This window comes from Microtus ochrogaster, chromosome 1, assembly GCF_000317375.1.
Source record: "Microtus ochrogaster isolate Prairie Vole_2 chromosome 1, MicOch1.0, whole genome shotgun sequence".
NCBI classification, from domain to species: domain Eukaryota; kingdom Metazoa; phylum Chordata; class Mammalia; order Rodentia; family Cricetidae; genus Microtus; species Microtus ochrogaster.
The window spans coordinates 61,390,496-61,412,713 of NC_022009.1; the positions used below are offsets into that span (position 1 = coordinate 61,390,496).

The window sequence follows — 22,218 nt, forward strand, 5'->3', positions numbered from 1 at the left end:
CTGTAGTGCAGGCTGGCCCTCCACTTATGCACCACTGTAGTGCAGGCTGGCCCTCCACTTATGCACCACTGTAGTGCAGGCTGGCCCTCCACTTACGCACCACCACAGCTGACTTCCCTCTGCCTCAGCTTCCTCAGGATCAGAATTGTAGGCACCAGCCCACTCTAGTAAGCTTTTTAAAGTCTTTTTAAGTCAACAAATAGAGCAGGTGAAAAACCAAGACAGGTTTTAGGAGATAGGATTTCTCTGTAGCCCTGACTGCCTGATTGTCCTGGAACTCATGCTGTAGACCAGGATGGCCTTGAACTCACAAGAGTTTCACCTGCCTTTGGCTCTCAAGTGTTGGGAGTAAGGTGTGCCTAACAAATTTTCTACAGCCATAGACAATCTTCCAATTTGATTTCATAAAGTTAATAGTCTGGTTATGTCTAATAAATCAAGACTTGCCCACATATTTGATACACTTTGCCTGGTTTCTTTGGATTGAAAGTGTGCATCTGTACAGTTAGGAAAGGCACACACTGCATTGAAAACCATGGCTTTTGAACTGGGCTATAGCTGAGTTCAGAATTCTGCCTTCATTGCAAAGCTTTCATGGGATAGACTTTTGAGCTTCATTCCTAATCCTTGTTGGGTTTTGATGAAGATCAAGTGAGGCTAATGCATGTGAAATACTAATGTGTGCATTTTGCATAATAGTTAAATGATTTTCCCCTTGGAATTGTTCTGAATCTCTATGGGCTTGTTTGACTGTCCTTTTGGAGTTAACGAATATGCTTTTAGTCTTCAATCTCCATGCACTGTTGAAGGCTGGTACCTTAGTTTGATCCCTGAAAGCTCCTGGGAGAAGAAACCTGACTCCTGCAATTTGTCCTTTGGCTTTGACACATATACACAATAGCAAATAGCCACACTCAAGTAAATAAATATAATTAAGACAAAACAAAAAACCCATACTGCAACAGATCAAGTGCAGAAGCAAACATACCAAGTTCTTTTCCATTAAGGCAGGCTTTAGGGAGATTTATAAAAGGGCTAATTCTTACCTTACTGCCGTTCCTCTCTCAAATGCTTTATTTAGTCAGTTTTGTTTTTCGAGACAGGGTTTCTCTGTGGTTTTGGAGCCTATCCTGGAACTAGCTCTTATAGACCAGGCTGGTCTCGAACTCACAGAGATCCACCTGACTCTGCCTCCCAAGTGCTGGGATTAAAGGCGTGCGCCACCACTGCCCGGCTTTATTTTAATATTTTTACAAGCTATAGTTAACACATAAGAAGCTTATTATTCTCAATTTTATTTTTTTAATGAAGCAGAGTGGGGGTACTTTTTATAATTTTAAAAAATGATTTACTTTTGTGTGCATTGTTGTTTTGCATGTATGTATGTGTGAAAATGTCAAATCCCCGGGAGCTGGCTTTATCAACAGGTGTGAGCTGCCATGTCAATGCTGGGAATTGAACCCCGGTTCTCTGGAAGAGCAGACAGCATTTTTAGCTGCTTAATCATCTCTTCAGCCTCACTTTTTCTAATTTTCAGTTACATTTTATTTATTGTATGTGTGTCTAGGGGTAAGTGCTGCAGGATGCTGGTGGGGGTCAGGGTGGTCTGCAGGGGTTCTTTCCTTCTGCCATGTCAGTCATATTCAGCAAGTGTTTTAAAAGCCCATTGTTGGGGCTGGAGAAATGGCTCAGTGGTTAAGAGCACTGACTGCTCTTTCAGAGGACCCAGGTTCAATTCCCAGCACCCACATGGCAGCTCACAACTGTCTGAAGTTACAGTTGCAGGGGATCTGACACCTTCATACCAATGCACATAAAATAAAGTTAAATAAAAATATTTTTTTTTAAAAAAAGCCTGTTGTTTTGGAGACAGGGTTTCTCTGTAGCCCTGCCTGGCCTAGAACTTACTTTATAGACCAGACTAGACACAGATCCACCTACCTCTGCCTCCTGAGTACTGAAATTAAAGGTGTGTGCCCCCACACCTTCCTAAAGAGTGCAGACTGTAGCACGAGGGCTCATAATGAAGGCATTGTGTGATGTGCACCTGCGCGCTTCTAGAGACTTCTCAGCCTTTGTGGGTGTGGGTGGTTAGGGAGGCCACAGGAGCCTTTTCAGCTTCAATTTTAGTATGTATTTATTTATCATGCATATGTATAAATGCCTGGGGAAGCAGTGCATATGATTGTCATGGCATGGATGTACCAGTGAGAGGACAGTTTTGTGGACTTGGTTTTCTCCTAATTTTATATGGATTCTGAGAATCAAACTCAGGTTATCAGGCTTGTTAGCAAGCACCTTTACCAGATGCGGCATCTTACCAGCCTGACCCATTCTTTTTTGAGATAAGGACTCCCAGTGGAGCATGAAACTTGCCAGTTAGACTAGGCTGTCTGACCTAAGCTATTATGGACTATAAACCCGTGACAGCATGCCCTGCTTATTTTTGCCCCCTCAGTAAAAAAATTATAATGTGTATGTGTGTCTGTCTGTCTGTTATGCAAGTGGACCACATGTAAGGACAGCATTCTAGAGTTAGTTTTTTCCTACCAAATGGGACTCAGGTATCAAAATCAGATCCTCCTCAGGCCATTTTATCTTTTTTTTTTTTTTTTGAGACAATGTTTCTCTGTGGTTTTGGAGCCTGTCCTGGAACTAGCTTTATAGACCAGGCTGGTCTTGAACTCACAGAGATCCGCCTGCCTCTGCCTCCCGAGTGCTGGGATTAAAGGCGTGCGCCACCACTGCCCAGCCAGTCCATTTTAAAAATCATTTTCAGTTATGTGTGTCTGAATGTGGGTATGTATGTGCACATGAGTGTAGATGCTTTTGGAGGCCAGGCCTGTTAGATGCCCTAGAGCTGTATAGAGACAGTTGTGAGCTGTCTATGAGGGCTGGGAACCAAACTCTGATCCTCTACCAGCAGAGCAAGTGCTGTCAACCACTGAGTCATCTCTCCAGTCCTCAGAAGACATTTTAGCAGATTTTAAGCATGGATGCTCTGGGAAAATGAGACATACACAAGTGTGGGAAGCCCGTGCTTCCCTGGGGAGTTGCCAGGGGTTATTTTAGATTAAACTCTCAGTACATTTTTAAATCCCCCAGATTCACTTTGAGTATAGTAAATAGAAGACCTGAACAACACGTAGGACAATTCTTTAGGACTCATACAAGTTCCTGTGACTATCACTTTCCTGCAAGTGTACAGCTCATGGTAACCTGACATGCTCAAGTTGTCCCCTAGCCTTCAGTCATCTCAGGACCACATTAACCTTTGGGATCTTTTCACTATATTTATTAATTATGTGTTTTGCAGCAGGGTCTCTTGTAGCCCATACTGGTCTCAAACTGGCTGTGCAGCCAAGAATGACCTTAAACACACCCCACTGCTCCACCTCCCAGACGCTGGGATCACGAGTGTATGAGGCAGAGATTTGAGCGGTGCTGGGGGTCCAGGTCACTGCATGCTCGGCAAGCAGTCTCCCAACTGAGCCATAGCCCCAGCCTGGGAGAAACGCTTTGTCTTTTATAGTTATTCGTTTATATCTGTAATTTAGGGCCCACTTGTAATGTTCAGACTTATTAACATGACTTTTTCTTCAACATCCACAAATGTCATCATGAATAAATCCAACTCCAGTCTTTGGCTAGGGGAATAGTGGTGTACTCCTGTAATCTCAGCATTTCAGAGGCCAAGATAGGATAATTGCCACAAATTTGGGCAATTTAGCCTGGGCTAAGACCCTGTCACAAAACCAACCTTCCATTATTGTCCTGTGACTGGTGCCATCCCCCACTTCTTCCTTTGACACTCTCAAACTCTGTTGAGTAGATCCAGACTATTTTGCCTTTTAAAATTCTCTCAAAACTGTTGTTTTCTTTTGCCTTTTTTGGGATGTCTGTGGAGGAGAGAAGTAAGACAGACCCTTGTCGTGTCCCCTGGCTGGCCTGGGACTTGCTGTGTTGTCAAGGATGCTGAATTCTGGTCCAGCAGAATGCTGGGATTATAGGTGTGTATCACCACACCTGGATTGTGTAGTGCTGGATACTGGACTCAAGGCTTCGGGTGCTCCAGGCAAGAAACCTACCACCAAGTTAGTCTCCAGCTTCCTCAGCCCTTTTGAAAATCTTTGCATTTTGAGGCAGAGCTTATTGGTTAGGCTAACCATGACTTTACTCTAGCCCAGGCAGGCCTTGAACTTGGAGATCCTGCTTTAGCTCCCAGATAGCTGGGATTACAGGCTTGAACCATAGGACCTGCTTGATCTGTGTTATACTGAGGGGATGACTCATCTGTATTTAATTTTCTAAAATCTCCCATTGGTCATGTGGAAAATACTTTCCACTGTTGTACAGGTATTTTAAATGTTGACATAGTTCATCTTAACAGTACAAAGGTTCACATTTGTTACTATGACTACTAATTATATAAAAAAGTCTTTATTGGGATGCTGTTAGCTCTTTATGACGATTATATTCTTCAGAGTGCTAGTTTTTGCTTGAAAGTGTGAGTGTTTTTATGATTGGTAACAAGCCCCATTGCTTGTTTTTCTTGCATGAAAAGGTTTGCTTCATTACATTTTAAGAAAATGTTTACCAGATAGCTTGATCACACCTTATTTATAAATTTGTTGTGTGTATGTGCCTAGCTGCAGTGAGTCTTCTGGAGGTCAAAGGACAACTTGACTGTCCATGGCATGAGTCCTTTGGAATTGAACTCAGGTTATCAGGCTTGGTGGCCAGTTCCTTTACTTGCTGAATGACCTCACCAGTGTTTGCTAGATATCTAAGCCTCTACAATCAGTTTGTTTGGTTGTCCTTGAATAAAATGTTACTGTAAGAATATAGCCACTGGTTCAGTTCTCAGACAGTTGAGCAGGTGTTTTTCACTGACAAGCTATTATATTATTCTTTGGTTATGTAGAAATTCTTTGTGCTTTCTTCTCATTTTCTTTGTAGAATAATTGAAAGATTTATATCTGAAGGGTTCAGGTTTAGTAAGATTAATAATTTTGTTGCTCCATCGAAGTTCTTCTTTGAAATTGGCCTTCATTTTCCTGTTAGTTCCTGGCAGTGAAGAATGCAGTTACTAGTATTGACAGCATTTGTGAGTTTTCACTGTAGTAACTTGTATTAGCTAGTATTAACTAGTATTAAATGTAACTACTGCCCTCAACACTGTGAAGCTCCAGTAAGTTATTTTTGTTTTGTTTTGTTTTTTTGTTTGTTTTGGAAAGAGATTCTCACTGTGTAAAGCTGGCTAGCCTGGAATTCTTTTGTAAATCAAGCTGAACTCGGGCGATAAACCTGCCTTGGCCTCTCAAGTGCTGGTGTTAAAGAAGGGGCTACCACCTCCAGCAGCTTTATCCTGCCTTGCTTTCACTTCCTAGTGCATAGGAGACAGTGAATCAGGGAGAGAAAAGAGGTTTCATTGAATACCAGTGAGGTCAGTAGCGTGAAATCTGAAGGTGTCCTTTGTATTTAGCGTCTTTCTCAAGTGGACTGGCCGCGAGGGCTGGGTTTGAAAGGCTGATGTGAAGACAGATCTTTGTTTAGGGCAGGACTGCTGTTCTCTGGGGATCAGGACCTTGTGTGAGAGCTCCAGCCCTGAGTCCTTGATGTACACGGTGAGAATCACCTGGGGTTCTTGTTAAACCAACATTCTGATCGAGTTGGTCAATTTTTTTTAAATTAATTTTATTTTGTGTGCTTGAGTGTTTTGCCTGCATGCATGTCTGCATCGTGTGTGTGCCTGGTATTCTCAGAGGCCAGGAGAGGCCTCAGATCCCCAGAACTGAATTTACACAGTTACAAGCCGCCATGTGGATGCTGGGAATCAAACCTGGATTCTATAAAAGCAAAAAGTGCTTTCAACCCCTGAACCATCTCTCCAGCCTTGGTCTATACTCCTAACACGATTCTAGAAAATGCAGCAAGAGTGTCAGAATGTTCCGCAGACCTGTAATCCCAGCATTTGAAAGGCTGAGACAGGAGGGTCACTTAAGAATTTGCGGCCAGCTGGGGTGTATGTATGTATGTGTATACACACACACACACACACACACACACACACACACACACACACACACCCCACACACACACCCCCCCCCCACTGCTTTGGCTGCTTAGAGCTTGCTCTGTAGACCATGCTGGCCTCAAACTCAGAGATCTGCCTGCCTTTCCCTTCAAGCTCTGCTGTTAAAGGTGTCTATCGCTAGGCCTGGATCAATCATAGGCCTTAAATTGTTTTAGATTTAATAAGGAAAAATGGGAAAGAACTCCAGAGAGTAGGAAGAACTCCAGGGGAGGAAACATGCTTTTTGGTCTTTTTTTTTTTAAATTATTTTCTTATATTTATTTATTAATTATGTATACAATATTTTGTCTGTGTGTATGTCTGCAGGCCAGAAGAGGGCACCAGACCTCATTACAGATAGATGGTTGTGAGCCACCATGTGGTTGCTGGGAGTTGAACTCAGGACCGTTGGAAGAACAGGCAATGCTCTTAAACACTGAGCCATCTCTCCAGCCCTTTTGGTCTTGTTGATTGTAAGCCTAGGACTAAATGCTTGAGTTGTCTGTCTAGCCCCTTTCCTTCCTTCCTTCCTTCCTTCCTTCCTTCCTTCCTTCCTTCCTTCCTTCCTTCCTTCCCTCCTTCCTTCCTTCTTCCCCTTTTTTTAAACAAAGGAAGTAACCCATAGACAGCTAAAAAATCCCCAAAGATATTTAGAAATCCCATTCACAGTAGTTTCAAAAGGAAAGACAAAACTGTAGTAATGTACCAATGCATTAGACTTGTGTAATGAAGATCTGTAGAAGCCTCCAGAAAGTGGAAAGCACTGCCGTGCTTTGGGGAGATAGAATTCTACCGGAAAGTGCTGCGTTACTGGAATGTCCGCAGATGCAATCACAATCCAAAGACTCTTTATGTAGCAGAGAAACATGGTTGTAAAATTCATATGGAATTTCAGAAGACTCTTAAGAGCTGTAGTGTTCCTAAGTAGAACAGTAACTGAGCTTAAATTATACTCCAGAGCCATAATGACAGCATGGTCTTGCTCCAAAAACAGACATGTAAACTATAGAATAGAGGGCTCCAATATGTTAGGGGCAGAACTGATAGAGTAACATCCATTAAAGTACAGTCTGGGAAGTACACCAATGGTGGTCTTCACACCAGACAGGCTGAGGACCCACCCAGGGTCTGTCTAGAATCCCTGGCAGATTCCCGTGAAACCACTGGTCTTCAGTTTATGTTAGAAGGTTAAAGATACTGATGTCAGCAGAAAGTGGCAAGTAGTACAACAGATAGTTGTACTTGCTAGCACCATGGGAAGGCAACCTTCTGGGAACAGGCAAAAAGCAAAGCTTTTTACCTCTGACAACTTTTTATCTAGTTGGAAAAGTGGCACCCACATTTAGGGTGACTCTTCCTACTTTGCATAACCTGATGAAGAAAATCCCCTAACAGCTGTGCTCAGAGCTTTTGTCTTAGTTGGTTTCAGGTCCAGTTAAGTTGATCGCCAAAGTGAACTATCTAAACAGACAACTAATTTGTGACAGTTGTCAGAAACATGCATTGGAAAAAAAGACCTTCTCTTTGGTGCTGGTAAAATTGATTTTCCACACGCAGAAGAGTAAAATTACATCCATCACTCTTTGTGTGTGTGTGTGTGTGTGTGTGTGTGTGTGTGTGTGTTTTATTTTTTTTTTTGAGACAGGGTTTCTTCGGATCCAACATACTAACCACTGAGAAACACTTGTAGCTTGTAATGTCTCTCTTTATCCTTACCTACCAAGTCTCCGTGTTATAAAGTCTGTTGTGGTAAATAGAAACAGAAGCCTCTGGCTTTATTTCATTATAGTAGTAATTTCATGGTACATGATTTTTTAAATCCTGCTTTTATTTATTTTATAAAATCTTAGTGTGTGTGTATGTATGTAGTGTATGTTTACGTGTGTGTACTTGCACGCTGGTTCTTTCCTTTTACCTTGGGGCCCTAGGGACTGAACTCAGATCATCAGGGTTGGCATTTAACTCCTGAACATCTCACTTTCCCCTTTTAGTTTTATTTATTTTACATGTGCATCTGTGCATCATGTGTGTTTCTGGCACCCAGAGATGCCAGAAGAGGGCATCAGATCCTCTGGACACTGGAGTTGCAGATGGTTGTGAGCTGCCATGTGTATGTCGGGAACTGAGCCTGAGTATTAAACACTGAACATCAAGTGCTTTTAGCCACTCGGCCTCCCTCCAGCCTCCCAGGGATTCTTTTTTTAGTTCTTTTCTTTCTCTCCTTCCTTTAATCCCTTAGCTCCCCTGGCTCTTTTAATCAGTCTTCTAACTAGAAAGCTAGGACTGTTGAGCTTTAGCCATGTTTTGCCCTGCCCTCCATTCCGTTATTTTGTCCCATCCTGGTCACCCTCAGGATAAAAGTGGTGGGAAAATAGGTGTAGGGAGGTAAAACTAACACTTGATAATGGGATTTTCCTCAGGCTCTTGGATCATAGGAGCCTTGTTCTGAGTTTCCAGGGGTTCTGAGGCATGTGCTGGAGCCAGCTTTGGATCCAGATTAGGAAGAAAACACCTGAGAAATCTCCCCACATGTTTTGCCATGCTTCAATATTCTTTTCCTTTATCTTTTGTTGTGTGCTTCTGCCACAGGTACGTTAGCTCTCTCTGTAGCTGTGACAGAATTCTTTATTTTTTACTTTTATGTGCATTAGTATTTTGCCTACATGTATATCTCTGTGAGGGTATCAGATCTTGGAATTACAGACAGTTGTTAGCTTCCATATGGATGCTGGGAATTGAACCTGGTTCCTCTGGGAGAGCAATCAGTGCTCTTAACCACTGAGCCATCTCTCCAGCCCTGTAACAGAATTCTTAAGGCCAGCATGAAAGGAAAGGTTTATTTCGGCTCAGTTAGAAGAGTTTCAGTACATGTTCCTTTGGCTTTATTGCTTTAGAGCCAATGACAAGCAGAATATAATGGCAGGGATCCCAGGACAGAGCATAGCTATTCCCCTGTGACAGTCTGGAAGTTACAAGAATTTTTTTTTTCTTTTGGTCTTTTTAGGACAAGACAAGGTTTCTGTGTATAGCCTTGGTTGTCCTAGAACTCCCTCTGTAGTAGACCGGGCTGGCCTTTAACTTAGAGATTTGCCTGTCTCTCCCTTCCAAGTGCTGAGATTAAAAGTGCGAGCTACCACAGATGAACTGGAAGCTAAAGAAAAGACTGGAGCCCTAATAGTCTCTGCAATTGCCTGCCAGTGGTGACCCTGCTTTCTCTACTAGGCCTTATCCCCTAACGCTTTGAATATATGAGCCTCAGGACATTCCAGAGCTAAGCTATAAGTAGAGGCCAAAGTGTGAGAGAAAAAAGGAAGGAAGAGATGGCTCTAGTTGGAAGGTGTACCGCTCTCACACGGAATGGAGTTTGGTTCTAGCTCAGTTTCCAGCACTCGCTCTGGGTGGTTGAGAGCTGTGTGTATGCCAGCTCTGTGAGTTTTTTGAAGAAAAAAAAGTTGTTTTTTTTTTTTTGTTGTTGTAGCAAGTTTTCTGAAGAAAGGTTGAAATCAACCTTCCAATGCTATATTTATGTTCTGCTCTCCTTTCCAATCCATCTGTTGTTGGACAGCTTTCCGAGTCCTCAGGTAGTTGATTTTTGCAGTCCACCCAGTGTCTGTGGCTGTAACCGTGGAATGTGATAGACTGTAATACACTTATGCCATGTTGATTGCCACCGAAGTTTAACTGCATTTTCTGTGATTAATTACAGGTACTCTTTGACTTAAGATGGGGTTCTAGCCCAGTAAATCTCTTGTTAGTTGAAAATAACATCAGCTAGAAATACATTTAACACATTTAAACTAACTGGTATCCATATTTTAGCAAAGAGATTGTTAGGGATGTGTATTTTTGGTGTTATATAAAGAAATATATAGTCAAAATGAAAATCACTCAGCAAGGCAGTCTATTTGCGGAAAGGGTGTGCAAAACTCAGACCAGCTATCAGGCATGCATGGCCAGAATGGTCTCTAGTTTTTCTTTCTGTCTTAGGTGGTGATTGGCTCACCCTGTTGGTGGAAGCTTACTTTACAGTCTGTGCAATTGGCAAATTGGCATAAAAGAGCAGCAGGCTTCCTTGTTGGGCTGACTTCCTTTGGTAGAAAGGATAGATTGTATGGTGTGGGTTGTTTACTCTCGTGGTGTTGTGATGTTGTGGTTGACTGGGAGCTCATGTGGCCTCTGCAGAACACGAGAGGATATTTCTAGCCCAGGAAAAGGTCAGCATTCAAAAACTGCATTAGTATGTATTTGATCATATCATTGTGATCAAAATAGTTTTTTGTCTGTTTGTTTGTTTTGTTTTTTCAAGGCAAGTTTTTCTCTGTGTAGCCCTGACTGCCCTGGAACTTGCTTTGTAGACCAGGCTGACTTTGAAATTACAGAGATCCGTGTGCCTTTGCCACTTGAGTGCTGGGATTAATGCTGTGTGCCACCACTGCCTGGCATGCTTTGTTTCTTGAGACAGGAATTTCCTTTGTAACCCAGGCTAGCTTTGAGTTCACAGTGTAGGCTAAGATAGTCTCAAACTCTTGATCTTCTTTCTTTAACTTCCTGAGTTCTGGGATTACAGGTGTGTGTCACTATGCCAGGGGTCAGTTTAAGATTTTAAAGTTTCGTTTCTGTTCATCTCTGTAATAAAAACCTTCATGCATATGGAGGCTAGTGTTGATGCTGACAGTCTTCCTCAGTAGCTTTTACCTCAGTCAAACCCCAAATTACCCCAAAAGCCTGTTCTGGAACTCGCTCTGTAGACCAGGCTGGCTTTGAACTCACAGGGATCTTCCTGCCCCTGCCTCACAAATGCTGTGATTAAAGGCGTGTGCCACCACTGCCCAGACTGTATTTTTTTTTTTATTTTTTACCTATTAAGTATCAGAGATTTGTTGGAGCTGGAGAGATGGCTCCATGGTTACAAGCACTGAATCTATTCCAGAGGACCTTAGATTAATTCCCAATACCCATGTGTATTGGGAGCTCACAACCATCTGTGTCTCTACAGGGATCAAAACTCTCTTCTGGCCTCCATGGGCATTAGGCACACATGTGGTGCACAGACACATATGCAGGTAGAACTCCCATTCACTCTAAATAACTTAAAAATGTTAGCGTGGTGTGTGTGTTTCTGTGTTATGTGTATGTGTGTTTCTGTGTTACATGTGTCAGGGAGAGGTCCATGCCTATAACCTCAGGTTAATATTGATGTCTTTCTCAGTCCATCTTATTTTTTGAAACAGTCTCAAATAGCTCCCTGATTGGCTAATCTACCTGGCTACCAAGTTCCAGGGATCCCCAGCTGCGGCTTTCTCCTTGGCTGGTAGAGATAGAACTGCTGTTCTCGTGCTTTTGTGGTGAGCACTTCCCCACCGAGTTATCTCCTCAGTTTCCCTAATTAGTAAAGTTAATGTCTTAGTGTTGAAGAGTAAGGGGTCTTGGTGTGGTGGTGCATACATTTAAATCCCAGCATTTGGGAGGCAGAGGCAAGTGCATCTCAAGGCCAGCCTGGTCTACAGAGGCAGATCAGGACAGCCAAGACTACACAGAGAAACCCAATTTGAGGGTGAGAGAGGGAGAAAAATGGACAGAGACAGACAACTAGACAACGTTTCACATACGCATCAGGTGTTTGGTACTTTGACTGAAAAGCCTCATGAAACAAAAAACTGGCTGAAGCATGCCTTGGAACCCTGGGATCTCAGCCATGGTTAATACAGGCCAGCTGGGCTGTAAACCCTTGTCTCAGGAAACTGAAAGGGGAAAGAAGATGTATGAAGCAGATTTTCATTATAGTTGGCATAAACTAAGCTGTAAATTGTGTACAGCATTTAGTTTCTTTTTTTTTTTTCCTGGAAAAAAAAGTGAAAAGTTAACCACACCAAGAATTAGATATGCCATGATGTTAAAGCTTTGTGGGCTTTGCCTTTCTTTTCCCTTGGGTTCTGTGTATCAAACCCAGCCAGGGTGTGTGCTGCTAGACAGGCAGCACCCTACTGTTGAGGTGGATTCTTGGCTTGTCTCTCCAGAACTGGTTTCTCATAGTGCTTGGTCAGAGATTCTTCATATTTTGGAGGACACAGCAGAACTTAGCATCATTTCATAAGTTAAAGAAACTGCTTATTTCCCTATTAAGTGTCTTACTCACTGTTCTAGCACTGTGAAAAGATACCGTGGCCAACGTAACTAACAAATGAAAGCGTTTAATTGGCTGGCTTACAGTTTTAGGGGGTTCGTTATGGTGAGACACATGGCGGGCAGGCAGGCAGGCAGCCAGCCTGCCTTTGGAGCAGTAGCTGAGAGCTTATATCTTCTCCACAAGAGAGAGACAGAGAGACAGGGTTTGGCTTGGGCTTTTGAAATTTGAAAGCCTGCCCCCACTGATATACTTTCTCTAGGAAGATCACAGCTCCTAACCTCCTAAACTGTCCACTGGGACCCAGACATCCAAATAGATGAGCCTCAGGGCCGTTCTTTCAAACCATGACCGTAAGTTTATGCTAAACATTTCTGTTTCTAGTTTTTCTCTTGAAACAAGAAGCCCCAGTTGACCTAGAGCTCCCTATGTAGTCAGGATGATTCTCCTGCCTCCACCTTCTGAGTGCAGGGTTACAATGTATGCCGCCATATTGGTGTCATACAGAGTTGGGAACTGAACCCAGGACTTCATGTGTGCTAGGTGAACATTCTATCAAGTAAGCTACATTCCTTCTCCCTAAATATTTTTTTCTTAAAACTTTTTTTTTCTTTTTGGAGAAGGTCTCACTATATAGTTTAGGCTCTTATCCTCCTTCAGTCTCAAGTGCTAGATTTTAAGAGTGTATTACCATGTATTACCATGCCTAACAAACACATTTTTTAGATTATAATGTTTTGGGGGTATCATCAATACTATTACAATTTTGTCTTTGTTTTACTAACTGCACATGCAGAGAACAACAATGCTTTAGATTCTGATAATTCTTGGCAGGATTGTTATCTTACCTAAGAACTAGGGGATGTGTTCCTGTAATCTGCCTCAAAGTATTAAATGGCTGAATTGGAGATATATCAGACTATATTGTCATAGGTTGTCAGTGCTCTGGCTAGTAAAAATCACTTGTGTTTAAAGTTGATTGCTTAGTCACTGAGTGAAAGAAGTCACTTAAAATCTTTTATAATGTCCCTGCTTCTGGACCTTTAAATTAAAAATCATCTAAGTTATCAGGTATGAAAAAAAACAGAGGGCTGCCAGCTGTGGGGGTGCACACCTTTAGTCCCAGCACTGAAGAGGCAGACACATGCAGATCTCTGTGAGTTCAAGGCCAGCCTGGTCTATATAAAGAGTTTGAAGCCAGTATGTAGTGAGATTCTGTCATTTAAAAAAAAAAAAGAAGGGCCTACTACATTGCTCAGTGAGTAAAGGCGTGTGCTGCCAAAGAACTATATACGTGATCCTCAGTGCCCATTTGGTGGAAGAAGAGAATCAACTCCATTGTCTTTTGACAATGAATGAATAAAATCAGTATAATAAAAGATGAAATTAAGAATGGTTTTTATACAGTATTTTTTTGTTTAGTTTTGTTTGGCCTCAAATTCTTGAACTGGTGTTACCAGTGGTTGTGAGCCACCGTGTGGTGCTAGGAGCCGAGTCTCAGGACTGCTGAGCCACGTAGAACCGGAGCTCTCACTGACACCTCACTCCTTCTGGTTTGCGTTCGTCTCTTTTACACTATTTTATTTTGGGTATACGTGTGTTTTTCCTGCATGTATGTCTGTGTGCTATATATGTATAAAGCCTGCAGAATCCAGAAGAGGACATTTAACTGGATTTAGATGATTGTGAACTGCTTTGTAGGTGCAGGGAATTGAACCCAGGTCCTCTGGAAGAGCAGCTAGAACTGTTAGCCACTGAGTTATCTCTCTAGCTCCCTGTTTTTAATGAAAGTATATTAGGTAAGCAGTGGTGATGCACTCCTCTAATCCCAGCACTTTGGAGGCAGAGGTGGGTGGATCTCTGCAAGTTCGAGGCCAGTCTGGTTTACAGAGCAAGTTGCAGGACAGACAGGGCTACACAGAGAAACCCTCTCTGGAAAAACAAAAACAAAAAGTATCAGGCTGGAGAGATGGCTCAGAGGATAAGAGCATTAGCTATTCCAGAGGTCTTGAGTTCAATTCCCAGCAACCACATGGTGCCTCCCAGGTACCTATAATAAGACCTGGTGCCCTCTTTTGGCATATAGGCATACACACAGGCAGAACATTGTATATGTAATAAATAAATAAATCTTTAAAAAACAAAACAAAAAGTATCTTATATAAGTGTATGAACAAGCATTGGACTATTCAAAGAAGGGAAGAGAGATAGTATTAGTTTATTGTGGGCCAGGTGCTGAAATAGCTTTAATTTCTCCTTTATGATAACCATGTAAAATGATGTCATTTCTATACTGTCTTTGCTTTACACATGAGCAGACAGGCTTGGAGAGACTGCAGAGCTGCTGTTCCCTGCTGTGCCTGGCCATCTAGACCATGACTGTGGGATGGTGGAGAGGGAACGGTGCTTGCTGTGAGGCTGATGACCTCTGTTTGATCCCCTGGACGCACACGGTGGGAGGCGAGAGTTGATTCCACATGTGGTCCTCTGGCCCTCAGCTCCTGAGCTGTGGCACATGTGCACCTACATGTATATGCACACGCACATGTCAGTCAACAGTGAATGTCATTAAAAAGACCGTGCACTAGTACCTGGTCTTGAGATAGAGACATTTACTGTGGTGTGCACTGGTTTTATTAGGTGTAAGGAACAGGGAATACTTAACTATTGGAGGAGAGTAGGGTTTCAAATTAGTGCTGTTGCTGTAAGAATCTGCTATTTGCATGGTGCTGGGATTTGTGTGTGAGTATTATAGTGGAAACAGAAACAGTGTGGAAATACCACATATTTACATGTAATGTTAAGAATAGTGTTAATATTTTGTTTGGTGATCCTAATCATATTATGATGTCTTCCACTACAGATGTCCCCCTCGCACTTTCCTACCAGCTCTCTGCAAAATCTTTCTTGATGAGAGTGCCCCAGACAATGTGTTAGAGGTGACAGCCCGAGCCATAACATACTACCTGGATGTGTCTGCAGAATGCACCCGAAGGATTGTAGGAGTAGACGGAGCTATAAAAGCACTTTGTAATCGTTTGGTGGTGGTTGAACTTAACAACAGGACCAGCCGAGATTTAGCTGAGCAATGTGTAAAGGTAAATATTACTTACATCGTTTGGAGAATAAACACTGTTTCACTGAGAAAGTAGAAATAAGTTACCATTCTTTTCAGAGTGGTGAAGAGCATTAGAATTAACAGTCAGGTGGTACCAGAGCCCTTTAAGAGCTGGGGATGAAACCTCTGGGTGACAGCTGTGGGGTGAGATGTTTGCCTGTTCTGCTTCCTGCTGTTCGGTTCCGGTAGTCACTAGGCTTGAGAGAAGCTCTTTGTGCTTCTGCCCAGAGTAGTGACAAAGTTCACCATGACAAACAACAGTAGCACCCAGTACAGGCAGTCTTCTAAGCACTCATCAGGATAGTTCTGTAGGTGCTGCCATTAACATCGTATCTATTTTACATATGCAAAAAATCACACTGAGCAGTAGTGGTGACCCTACCAAGATTTAAATCTTAGAAGTCTGGTTTTAGGATCCATGGACTTAGCTATTTTACTATCATCTCTAGAGTAAACTGTTTTAGGGGCTACAGAGCTGGCTTAGCAATTTAGAGAACTTGTTGCTCTTGCAGAGAACCCGAGTTTGTTCCTAGCACTCACATTGGGTGCCTTATATAACTCTTGTTCTAATTCTTCTGATGTCCATGAGTACCTGCAGTTGTGTGAGCATGTGTACACACACACACACACACACACACACACACACACACACACACACACACACACACACCAGTACCAAGTCAGTAGTTGATTAGAAATATTTAGTGAGCATGTTTATATTATATTGTTTTATTTTATATTTTTGAGTCAGGGCCTTTCTATGTAGTCTATTATGTTTTATAATGTTCTACATTTTAGATTTGGTTCTGATTGATTTTATTTTTTTCTTTTTCTGATTGTTTTGAAAATAGGCTCTCACTATGTAGCCCCAGCTGTCCTCAAAATCACAGAGTCCTACTTGCCTTTAACTTCCTTTATAAAGCTTTATTTGTAGGGTGTGCCATGCATGCTGTTTCTTGTTGCGTAATTCGTATTTTGTAGCATTGAAAGGTGTATATTGTAAACTCTTATTACTGGTAATAGAAAAACAGTGACCAAAGAAAGCCTGAGACCCTTGTTTCCAATTCAGCTATCTTCCTGGAGTAGCCAGCTCCTAGAAAGAGTAGCAACAGATGTACTTTCTAAGAGCACTGAAGTCAGGGCTGTGTTTGTGTAACTCTCCTGAAAACAGCCAGGACAAGCTCACATGACATCACTTTTTTACAGCTCTAAACGCGGATCCTGGTGAGTGAGGTTTGATTTTTATTGACCATTTCATTCTTTTCTCTCTTTTCCCCATGTAGCGTAGGTTAACATTGTCCAAGAATAGTTTTGAGTTCCCTATCCTTCTGCCTGACTTTCCCAAGTGCTGGCATGACAGGCTTGCACCACCCCACCTGACTTACATCAGTTATTTTTCACTGATTATAGGTTGCATTTATAATGCTTTCTATATATTGGGTTAAATAAAAATAAGGTTGATAGAGAATTTAATTTGACTGTTTTACTTTACTGTTGGAATGTCGCTCTTACCTTTGGAGTTTGTTCTGCTCTGTGATGCTGACAAGCTACAGTCAGTGTTGCCTTCCTCTGTTAATTCTGTGTCCCTGTTGTAGGTGTTGGAACTGGTATGCACTCGTGAGTCAGGAGCGGTCTTTGAGGCTGGGGGTTTGAATTGTGTTCTTACCTTCATTCGTGACAGCGGACACCTGGTTCACAAAGACACCCTACACTCTGCCATGGCTGTGGTCTCCAGACTCTGCGGCAAAATGGAACCTCAGGATTCTTCTTTAGAAATTTGTGTAGAGTCTCTGTCTAGTTTGTTAAAACATGAAGACCATCAGGTAAGTAAATTGTATTGTAGCTGCTGAGTTTTCAGAAAGAATTTGATAAAGTTCCCTCTTTAGAACTGTGGTACATTAAAATTTGAGATTTTCACTTGGCTTACTTAACTAATATTTCTACACCATAAGCCTTTGGAAGGACAATAAAATGTGTTTTAAGGTGGGCATTGTGGTCGAGGCCTTTAATCCTAAACACTCAGAAAACAGAGACAAGCAGATCTTGGAGTTTGAGTCTAGCCTTGTCTACATGGTATGTTCCCAGGCCAGACAGGGTCACACAATGAGACATTGCCATAAAAACCAACAAAACAAACCTATTTAATGAGAATGATATATTTACTGAAATTTAAATGTTATAGAGATAGCCATTTTTATAGCTGTACTTGTATTCAATAACATTTTGTTGACTTAGTACAGTATTTACTGAAAACAATAGGCTAGATCTTACCAAAGTAAAGTAACCTAGTATTTATATAATATTATTTATAAGGTTTTGTTGAATTGCTATACTTTAAAAAATAAAACTAGTTTTCATGCCTTTTTTTTCTATTTAGATATTACCTCACCAGCAGTCACAGATTGTCTTGGCCAATTTGTACATAATAACAATTTATATTCCAGAGTATTTACTGTCTATTTACCTACTTTATGTGCCTACCTCATTTGAGCAGACAGATGGGTTATGGGGAGTTTATTAGACTGCTTTGCAGATGCGATCACGGGCCTTTGACAGGTACAGACCTTTCTCAGATCATGAGATCAAGGGAAAGTGGAGCTGCTGTTCAAGTTTAGATACTTCAGATAAAGTATCTGATTCTTTGCCCCAGCTGCTTTCCATTTGGTGTTTGTACGGAAATGACTTGATGCTCCCTCTCTGGAGGACGTGTTACCTACTTTACTCTTGCACCTTTAGGTTTCAGATGGAGCTCTGCGCTGTTTTGCATCACTAGCTGACCGGTTTACTCGTCGTGGAGTGGATCCTGCTCCCTTGGCCAAGCATGGGTTAACTGAAGAGCTGTTGTCACGAATGGCAGCTGCTGGTGGTGCTGTGTCAGGACCATCTTCAGCATGTAAACCAGGCCGCAGCACCACGGGAGCCCCCTCTACAACTGCAGATTCCAAGTTGAGTAACCAGGTGTCGACGATTGTCAGTCTTCTCTCAACACTTTGCAGAGGCTCTCCCCTAGTCACACACGTAAGATGCTTCTGATTCCTTGCTTTTTATCCTTTCAGAAAAAGTCGTCTTGTATAATGCAAATATGAGATGTTTTTCTCCATTCTTTTTAGGATCTTCTGAGATCAGAGCTTCCAGATTCAATTGAAAGTGCATTGCAGGGTGATGAAAGATGTGTGCTTGATACCATGCGTTTGGTTGACCTCCTCTTGGTGCTATTATTTGAAGGACGAAAGGCCTTGCCCAAATCTAGTGCTGGATCTACGGGCAGAATCCCAGGACTACGGAGATTGGATAGTTCTGGGGAACGCTCTCATCGGCAGCTTATAGACTGTATTCGGAGTAAAGATACTGATGCACTCATAGATGCAATTGACACAGGAGGTCAGACATTTTTCTCTTAAAAATAAAAGCCATAGCCAAGTGTGGTGGCAGTGCCTTTTAATCCTGGTTCTTGAGAGCCGAGGCAGGAGGATCTCTGTGAGTTCAAGGCCAGCCTGGTCTACAGAGCTAATTCCAGGACAGGTTCCAAAGCTATGGAGAAACCCTGTCTCGAAAAACAAAAACCAACCAACCAAACAAACAAAAAAAAACCCCAAAAAATAGAGAAACAAAACACATAAATGAATGAATGAATGAATGAATGAATGAATAAATAAATAAATAAATAAATGCCATAAGATAAGGAACCATAGGCTATTTCTAGTTTATAGTTTTTGGGCAAGATGCTTCGCTTGCTAACTGTGTAAATAGTCTTCTTCTCCCCCATATGTAGCTGTGCAGTTACTGCCTGGTGCATGGTAGTGCCTGAGTGCACGTTCACTTGAGGAAGTTGAGTGTCTATAAAGTTGAAATTTACCCACTTTATAATCTGAAAGTAAGATTCCTGACCAGTTCTTTTAATTTATTCATTTTTATTTTTATTATATATGTGGGTATTTATTTGCCTTCACGTATGTATGTGTGCTGGCGCACTTAGAAGTCAGAGTTGGATTCCTTAGAACTGGTGGTTGTGAGCCGCTCTGTAAGTGCTGGGAATTGAACCTTGGTGTTTAGCGAGCACAGTAAGAACTCTTTCTGCATCGTCTCTCTAGCCCTTATTATGGAATTTTGATACAGATTTTAAGTACTAATGTTAAGAGAAGGGTGCCCAAGAGGAAAGTAAGATGCACGCACAGGTAGCTGTGAGCTTCTCAGAGGAATCATGCTGTTTTTCCATCCTTATTTCATGTTTGTTTTTAATGTTTAAAACCATGTAATCGTTCAGTGACTTAATGCCTCCATCCTCCCCCCATTTCTCAGCAGTTTTACTCAGCAACTCTGATTAGCCTAGAACTTGGCAATGAAGACTAAACTGGCTTAAACTCCTAGTGATTCTCTTGCCTCTGCCTTATGAGTGCTGGGGTTGTAGGTGTGTGCTACTATACCTGGACTGATTTAACCTTTTTATAATACTTTTTCTTAGTTGTCCTTAGGTTTTCTGCTTTATACTGTATTCAAATATGTAAAAATCTTATCTCTGTACTAAATACAATATAGCAATCAGAGTTGTTTAAACTTTAGAAAAGTTGAGTGTTTTATTGGCCTTAAAAACAAAATTTTCTGTTTTTTCAACTTTCAGCTTTTGAAGTAAATTTTATGGATGATGTGGGTCAGACTCTGTTAAACTGGGCCTCTGCGTTTGGAACTCAGGAAATGGTAAGCCAGTAAAAGGTGGTGTTTGAATTTCAGTGTTAAAGGATTAATAGAGCAACTTTGTGGTTCTTTATCATATTCCAGGTAGAATTTCTTTGTGAGAGAGGTGCTGATGTTAATAGAGGCCAAAGGTCATCATCATTACACTATGCTGCGTGTTTTGGAAGACCTCAAGTAGCAAAGGTAAAAGCCAGGGTTTTCAAAATATTGTTATCTTGTGGTGTGTGTGTGTGTGTGTGTGTGTGTGTGTGTGTGTGTGTCTGTCTGTCTGTCTGTCTGTCTGTCTGCCTGCATGTGCATGTGATGGCATGTATGTTGGACCATCAGGCCAGTCAGAGGCTGAACTCAGGTCACTAGTTTTGGTGGCAAGCCCCTTTCCCTGTTGAGCCATCTTACCAGCCCCATGCTGTTAAAGCATGAATTTTTAATAACTATATGATTCAGAAATTAGAATGACAAAAAATTTCATTCTGAAAAGTTTATAATTCTGAGCTATCTACATCGATTCTTCCCATTTTCCGGAATAACTGCTTTTAATTAGTTTTTAAAAATTGTTTGCAGTGTTTCTTAAGCAAAAATATTATAGTATTTTCCACTTTTGAGATTCCTTTCTATACTTTGAGAAACTGAAATTCATGAGCTGAAGAGATGGCTCAGCAGTTAGCGTTGGCTGCTCTTCCAGTGGAGTTGGGTTCAGTTTCTCAACACCCATGTGGCTGCTCACAACCATCTGTGTCTCTGGTACCAAGTGGTCTGACAGCCTCCTCAGGCATCATGCACACACAGGGTACACAAATATACATATAGGCAAAATGCCCATATACTTAGCATAATAACAAACCATTAAAAAACAGATGGAATGAAAGTGTTCATATGAGGTGTGTGATGGAGGCTCTAGTCTGTTGATGGTGAGATAATGTGGCATAATAAAAGACTAGCATTCTCTGAGGTCGGGGTAGCTGGATTCAAGTGTCAGCCCATGTATAAAAATGGCTGTTCTTAAGTTTGTCTTGAGGTTTTGTCTGTAGAGTAGTTGTAAGACTGTCCGGATTGTTGGGAGAATTAGGAAAAGATAACACACGCTGATCAGTGTAATAGTCGGTGCATCTTAGGTGTTCGAGGGATAGCTGCTGTTACTGTCAGCCATCTCATGGAGTGATAGTAACCCAGGAGTTACTATCTCACTGGAGAGCTGTAGTAATAGGAGTGGCAGGGCTGAGTCCCCAGCACCCCGGCCGCCTGCCCGGCTAGCTTATGCCCGAAATAACAACACACAAACTGTATTCATTTAAACACTGCTTGGCTCTTTAGCTTTAGCCCTTTTCTCGGCTAACTCTCGCTCCTGGACTAGCCCATTTCTTATCATCTGTGTAGCACCCGTCTTACCGGGAAGATTCTAGCCTACGTCCATCCTGGGTCAGAGCTTCATCGTGTGTGCCTCAGAGAGCAGAGCTCTCGCCTCTGCCCGCAAGAGCGGAGCATCGTGTCTCTCTGCGAGGAGAGCTGTTGAGTCTGACCTCACTTCCTCTTCCGCCCAGCATTCTGCTCCGTTCACTCCTCCCCCTACGTTCTAACCTATCAGGGCAAGCAGCTTCTTTATTTAATTAACCAATGGCCTTCCTCCATCAGAGAGCTGGTCTTTTCCAGCTCAGTCTGGCAGTTTGAACTGGCTAGATTTTAGAGAGAGCCAGGCCTCTACTGATACTGATAAGAGTCAATAAGCAAAACACTTATTGACTGTTTTTGTTTTAGAGAGGAACCCCCCCCCCCCATTCACTCCCCTTCTAGGCATCAAACCTAGCGTAGAACATTTGGTGCCAGCTCTTTTTGAGGTGTTTTTAAATTGTATCTATTCTGTCATCGAAAAAGTGTTTGAGCATTATAATTAAATAATCATGAGGTTATAAAATGTTTAATATTCCTAGAGGAAAGGGACAGATCTTGATGTATTTTTGGTCAAAGAATTGGTAATTGACATTGTATTGTGAGATTGATGGCCAGGACATAGACCGAGTAGTACTGTTAAAGTCAAAAACTGGGAGGAGAAGAGGGAGTGTGACAGATTCAGATTTTAATACAACTTATTTGAGGGGTAGTAAATAATCAAGTGAAATTTATGTATAGGTTTTGAGATATGGATATCAGTCTTAAAGGAATAGGTACAGGGTGAGGTTTGTATTAGTATCTGTAAGATTAATTCTGGGAAGC

At 41.9% G+C, this 22,218-nt stretch overlaps 1 protein-coding gene across 1 annotated transcript in view; it reads left to right on the forward strand.

The window, feature by feature from the left end:
* Hectd1 (HECT domain E3 ubiquitin protein ligase 1) overlaps window positions 1–22,218 on the forward strand; it is a 90,184-nt gene that overhangs the window by 5,983 nt on the left and 61,983 nt on the right. The window contains exons 3-8 of the mRNA XM_026778782.1: window positions 15,064–15,298; window positions 16,914–17,141; window positions 18,055–18,336; window positions 18,429–18,699; window positions 19,937–20,013; window positions 20,095–20,193. Coding sequence (XP_026634583.1) covers window positions 15,064–15,298; window positions 16,914–17,141; window positions 18,055–18,336; window positions 18,429–18,699; window positions 19,937–20,013; window positions 20,095–20,193 — 1,192 coding nt within the window. The remainder of the gene's footprint in view (window positions 1–15,063; window positions 15,299–16,913; window positions 17,142–18,054; window positions 18,337–18,428; window positions 18,700–19,936; window positions 20,014–20,094; window positions 20,194–22,218) is intronic.